Genomic DNA, 6,261 nt, shown 5'->3' on the forward strand with positions numbered 1-6,261 from the left:
GGTACAATTCTCACCCACATTTTGCATGCAATCCGTTTCTCCTACCTTGAGACTGGGAGTAGAGGCGGTAGTCCTTGGGACCCGGGTTATGTGAAAAAGGAATGGGCTCTAGGGAGTAGGGTGGGGTGGCTGTAGGGGCGGTAGGGGGAGTAGGGGTTGGGTAGGCGTCCGCAGGGGCAGGGCCCGCCAGCGATTGGCCCAACTGCCAAGCGAGGGTTGTGCAGTTCCAGTCTCGCTAGCGGGTGGGAAGCTACAGCCCCGCTCAGTCCCTGCAGCAGCTGTCTCTACCTTCTCTGCGACTTAGGTGGGAAGCCAGCGCACCAAGCCCGGGAGGATGCAGAGCCCGCTGTGCCCTGGGGCCTTCCGGGGGCTCTGGCTGCTCCTCTGCTTCCTGCTGCTGAGCAGCCGCTCAGGGGGCTGCCGCGACGTTAGTGGTCACGGTCAGGAGGAAACCTGGGGGGTGCGGGCAGGGCCAGAGAGCGATTCTGAGAGAAGTGGGTCCGGGTGCCTCAAGGTTAGGATCTTAGGAGGAAAGGAATCTGTGTGGGGGAGGGGGGTGAAAAGAGAAAAATGCGCGGAAAGAGGCGCAGGCTTGGAGTGGGGCTCGATATATTGGATCTGGACCTAAGAGAAGCGGACTAAGGGTAAGATTGGGGATTCGGGAGAAGGATGGAAAAACACAGGATCAGAGGGAAGTAGAACCGGCCTGTGCGGCCACAAGAGAAGCAAGACTCGCTGAGGAGCCAGGGGAGAGATGCCCATGGCTGAGAGAGAGTCAGGGGATCAGGATCTCTGAACAGTAGGGAGCAGGAACCGGGGGCATCGGGCTTCGGAGAGAAGGCTGGGCCGAAGGATGGCTAAGGCTTTTTTATAAGCCCCTAGAACCTGGTGTTTGCGATCCAATTTCCGGTAAGAACGGGAAGGCTAGGCTGCGGTAAAAGAGGATGGAGGGGGAAGGAGTCCATCCCCCTCCTCCCCCTTCACTGCGCCAACCGGGTAAACCGCCGCTGACTCACGTCTGAGCGGCCAAAGACCGACTGCGCAGACTCGAGGATTCCAGCGCAGGGCCCTTGGAGCAGACGGCGCAAACTCCTAACCCGACGCCAGCTCTCCTCGCGCGACTCTTGGGTTTAGAGGCCAATGCAGAGGACTCGCGAAAAACTGTAGGAGGAGGCCTGGGGGTGGGGGGCACGGGGTGGGAGAGGACCGGCAAGCCTGTGGGGCTGCCTCACTCCTTACTGCCCAGAGCCGCCCCCATGCCAGGCCTTGGCCGCCGCTCAGCACCACGGACAGCGTCGGGTGCCTTGTAGGTCTGACTGAGGGTGCCCGGTCACCACTTTTCTATCAGTTCTGGGAGCGCTGCCTCAGAGAACGATCTCTTCTTCCAGAAGCTATTTTCCTTCTCAGTATGAGGTTCTGCTCCTTCCTAAGGCCGGTACGATGATACTAGAATCCATTTGATTGGGGAGGAGAATTCCCTTTTCATAATGACTCATGGTCATTCCACTATAAGAAAACAAACAAACAAACAAACAAACAACACCCACCCCCCACCCCCGACTCCAACCCTACCTCACTTACCTGGAATGAAGAAAGTATGTATAGCACTAGGGATTATCTCCACCCCCTGTCCTTCTCTTACACACAGTCGGGCACACTGTGGTTTCAGGACAAGGATCCAGACCCTCAAACCCTATACATACCAATACTTTCTTCCCCTAAGGATTCCAGGCCTCCTCTCCAGGCCTCCAAGACTTCCCTGAATTCAGTTCACCTGCTTTCCATGCCCTACTTGTTCACCTGATTATCCATTCTATGTGTGTAGCTTTCTGAGTCAATGCTTACCTCACCCTCCACAGGCTGCTCTTTGCTTGTAAGCTTGATTCTTACCTGGAAGTTGGTACCAAAAGGGAATGAGGTGCAGGGTCTGAAGAACAGGGCAGGTGGCGATGGGGGGAGGAAAAATGAAAAGGAGGACTTGAAAGGAGGAGGGGGTCTGGTGAGGGGGACAGAGACCATTGAATCCAGGGGTGATAGTGGAAGGAAGCTGCTTTCCCTCAACTGGGATGTGGAAGGCTTCTGGTCAAGTTCCTTTCTCATGTCACTATTTTGCCCTTAGATGGTCAGGGCCAAGTGGGAGTGGGGCAGCTCTGGCCCCTCCAAGGATTTACGACCCTGATCTTCCAGCACTTGCAAGTTGTACGCCAGCAAATTATGCCCCAAGGTGAGTAAGAGCTGGAGAAGAGAGGCTGAGGCTTGGTCAGATACAGGGGTAGAGTGAGGGGCTTTTTGATCTGAGAACAGGCTTTCTTCCCCAAATGTCTCTACCTGACACTTTCCTATCATGCTCACCTCATGGAGAATGGGGAGAAACCAGAATGGGGATGGAGCTGGAAGGGCAGGCTGTTTGCCCCTGAACACCCTGGAAGGGCCCAGCACAGGCTTCTAGAAGCCCCTGGAAGAGGCCAGCGTCTAACTCCTTGGGACCCCAACCTCAAGCACTATATGAGTTTTTCCAGAGCCAGGAATCCTTAAGTTCTCAGCCAGGAGAATACACACACACACACACACACACACCCCCAAGCCTCTCAATAGGAAGCAGAGCAAACTGTATGATGAATAGAAGGGAAGACGGAAAGGGAGTGGGGAGACTCCCTTGAAGACAAATGGCTGACCCTTCCTTAGAGCAGTTTCATGAATGTGGGAAGAGTCAGATAGGAAATCTGGCTCCAGTTCATGTTACCACTACGACTACTGGTACCTAATATGTGTGAAATGCCTTAGAGCAGTGGTTCTCAAAGTGAATCCCCAGACCAGTAGCATGAGCATCACCAGGAGACTTGCTAGAAATGCTAATTTGTGATCTTTACCCCAGACCTCATGAAACAGAAACTCTAGGAGAGAGGAACAGCAATCTGTGTTTTAACAAGCCTTGCATGAGATTCTGATGCACCCTAAAGTTTGGAAATCATTGCCTTAGAGTTTTCTCACCACTCTTTACATCCCTAATCTTATTTAATTTTCACAATAACATCAAATGAGTCAGCAAAAAGAGTATAGTCCTAATCCTAATTCAATGTTTATTACATGTCAGGCACTGTGCTAAGCAACTTTTACATGCCATCTCATTTAATTCTCTCCAGAAACTGTGATCTTTTGTCTACTTGAGGGAGAGGAAAAGTGTTGATCTCACTCTAGTCCCTGGAGTGGGCCAGTCAGAGTGTCCCAGGTGTTAACTCGCCACATCCTTTCACCCTGCAGGTTTGTTCTGGAAGGATGACATGACCCAGGATATGATGATGCAGAAGATGGGGCACATTAGCAAACTCCACCCACAGGATCCATGTATGAGGGTTGGGAAGGCAGCCTTTCCCACCAAAACCACTGGGGTGAGGTGTGTGAAGCCTATGGTGGGTCCATGCTGTCTGATGGACAGACAGAGCAGGGAGGGAGTGGGTATTAAAACTGCAGGTAAGAGCTGCCAGGAGCACTATGAGAATGACTCAGAGGTCCTGTCTGGGATCTGCAGGAAACAATTCCATGAGCCACTAGTGACATCTGCAAAGGGAGAGGAGGGGTGTGCTAGCAAGCCTAGGTCCCATTCATCATCCCTGTCTCTTCTAGGGGCAAACAAAAGGAGAAACTTCAACTCCTATTCCCCAAGGTGAGTCATGTGTCTTCTCAAGACTTTTAAAGCTCTGACTTTGGGTCCTATCTCTTTCCCTCTGGGGCCCTGTCACCCTTTTCTGCCCCCTTCTTGACTCCTGGCTTCTCTCTTCACAGAGCCCAATGGTCAAGGTGAACAGGGATCAGTGCTTTACCTCCAAAGTGGTTTCGAAGGCCCTGAAACGAGAGGTGACCAACCCTGTCAAGGTGAGGGGCTCGTTTTTTCTAGGGAGGTTGGAATCACCAAGGACATGTTTAAATGAGGGAGGCAGGTGTGAAGGAGACAAATGGGTATTGGAATGTGAACAGAGAAGCTGAAGAAAAGATCTTTTCCAATTGAAGGTATCCCCACTTTCCTGTCTCTCTCAGACTACTTGTGGGTGTCCATAGGAGAGGCTGGGGGGCAAAATGCAGGTGCTGGGAGTCTCTAAGGATGAAATGATCTATAGGATCATTCATAGGAATTGAGTTTACAATAGAAATTTGCGGAGTTAATTTGGCCCACTCTCTGCATAGAAAATTGCAGAGTTTTCAATGTTCAGTAAAAGGTCCTCCTTTTCTCCATGCACTCCTTGTATACAGCAAGTGATAGCAAAGCTCCTTTGGATGAATGGGACAGGTAACCCAGAGGGCTTCACATTCAGCTCTTCCCCACCTTGCTCAACTCTGTGGCTGGACAAGGCACCTGGGCACAGCTCTGAGTTATCTCCTTGGGATGCCTGAACTCTTCAGAATCCAGATTGAAAACACCCATCTAGCCCTCCCATCTATCTATAGATGAGATATCGGGGCCCAGACTTGTCAAGCAACTTACTCAGAGCTGCAGAGCAGTTCACGGCAAAGCCAAGATTGGACCCAGGTCTCCTGATTCCCAGCCCTTTCCCCTACACAGCCCCTGCCCTTCCTCTCAGGGACTGCACTGGGGGTTGGGCTGCCCCAAACATCAGACTTCTCCACCTTGACAAAAGTGGAGGACCTAAGACCTAAATTACAAGAAGGTGGCAACCAGTGGAAGATATAAAGGAAGGGTCTCCCAGGAAGAGAGCACGGCAGTGACAAATGCCCTGAGAGTAGGGTACCCTGGCAAGTCTGAGGGAAAGTCAGTGGTAGAAGATTAGGTTGGAGAAATAGGCTCAGGGTTGACCACACAGGGGCTCACAGGTCATGGTGAGAGTTTGGATTTTATTCCAAGTGTAGTGGCAAGTTAACTGGGAAATTTTAAGGACAGGGATATCATAATGTGATGTGATTTTAAAAGGTCACTCTAATGATATCGGGGATGGATTGTGAAAAGAGAAAGTGAAAACTGAGAGTCTTGTAAGGAGCCAATCATCCCAGTCCAGGGGAGACAGAGGTGACTTGGACTGGGGTGGTGGCTGTGGAGCTGGCACCTCCAGCTGGCCATGTGCTCCATCCAGAGAAAGCCTGCACATCTACGGGCTTCTAGCCCCTCACGCTCTCCTAGGAAACCGGTGCACACTCCCATAAGACGGCAGCTGGGCTTCCTAAGCTTAGATTGGTCGCTGGGTCCACACACTCAGAGCTAAGCGACAGACCCAGCTATGAGGGACTGGTTGCTGTGGTGCTTACATGAAAGCAAACAAGGTGCTGCCGTTCTTCTCCAGCCTGAGCCCAAGGGAAAATCATGGGGTGAGAACTCTATGAATTCTGTGTGGGAGCAAAGGGGACAGGCACTCAGTTGATGGGCTGGGTCACTTTGGGCTGACTCAAATCAGGCTGTTATTGAAGCATTTGGGGGAGAGTAGGTGAGGGAGGGACCACCTCCCCACATACTAATTCCAATTCTTTGTTTCTGGTTTTAGGGCTTCTTTGAGTCGCCTCCCACTGTGGGCCACAACCTTGTCGCTGACTAAGACCTCGTGTGAAGCCACTTTGCCCCAGTGCCCTCCCCACTTCCCTCCTGAGGGGCAGTTCCAGGATGACTGAAAACTGGATCATTAAAGTGACTTCGATGCAAACTCTCTGTGACTTGCCCTGAGGCAGGATGGGTTGGGTTTGGATCTGGTCAGAGCCTTCAAAATGAGAGAGGTGGGACCAGAACAGGGGTTGGGGTGAGGAGAGCACAGCTTCTCAGTGCTGCAGGAGGCTACTTTGGTCTTGTTTTCCTTCCAGTGACCATTCCTGAAGTGAGGACAGTGAGGGTGGGACCACAACTGGAACAGCAGCCTTCTTTACACACATCCAGCTATGCTGTGTGGTCCAGCTGCCCACCCTTCCATGTCAGGCCTGGACCCGGCTGTTTTATGAGGGTCACCACCTCCAGTGTTACAGTCCCTCCCAGGGCTCTCCTACGCTTCGTGCTCTCAAGAATCAACACAGAAGTGCTGTAATCAAAGTGTACACTCATTAAATGTTTTGCTGACTCTTGCCAGTTTGCTCCTGGTAGCTTAAAATCTTACAAGGCAGTGAGTAACCTGATCATTCATAATCAGCCCAGCCGAGCACCAGAATGTCCTATTTGCAAAGCTTTATACTTCCCAAGCTGCTCTCATGCTCACTTGACATTCACAGGTCACCTGGACATATATAAAGATTTTGTTTCTCTAAAGAACTGGGACTTGGCCACACATCTCA

At 51.6% G+C, this 6,261-nt stretch overlaps 1 protein-coding gene across 1 annotated transcript; it reads left to right on the top strand.

The window, feature by feature from the left end:
• Nucleotides 1-227: 227 nt before the first annotated feature.
• RESP18 (regulated endocrine specific protein 18) lies at nucleotides 228-6,054 on the top strand. The gene is made up of 6 exons (XM_057746684.1): nucleotides 228-440; nucleotides 2,120-2,224; nucleotides 3,262-3,394; nucleotides 3,625-3,664; nucleotides 3,784-3,873; nucleotides 5,490-6,054. Exons 1-6 carry the CDS (start codon nucleotides 335-337, stop codon nucleotides 5,538-5,540), a joined length of 525 nt encoding a protein of 174 aa, XP_057602667.1. The 5' UTR covers nucleotides 228-334; the 3' UTR covers nucleotides 5,541-6,054.
• Nucleotides 6,055-6,261: the final 207 nt, after the last annotated feature.

The sequence above is a fragment of the Hippopotamus amphibius genome, chromosome 8, assembly GCF_030028045.1.
Source record: "Hippopotamus amphibius kiboko isolate mHipAmp2 chromosome 8, mHipAmp2.hap2, whole genome shotgun sequence".
Taxonomy (NCBI): domain Eukaryota; kingdom Metazoa; phylum Chordata; class Mammalia; order Artiodactyla; family Hippopotamidae; genus Hippopotamus; species Hippopotamus amphibius.

Bases quoted from the DNA above. Each gene is read 5' to 3' on its own strand.
- RESP18 (XM_057746684.1), top strand. From the start codon at position 335: ATGCAGAGCCCGCTGTGCCCTGGGGCCTTCCGGGGGCTCTGGCTGCTC. The intron at 441-2,119 runs GTCAGGAGGAAA...TTTTGCCCTTAG, and splicing joins CCGCGACGTTAGTGGTCACG to ATGGTCAGGGCCAAGTGGGA. The intron at 3,395-3,624 runs GTGTGTGAAGCC...TGTCTCTTCTAG, and splicing joins ACCAAAACCACTGGGGTGAG to GGGCAAACAAAAGGAGAAAC.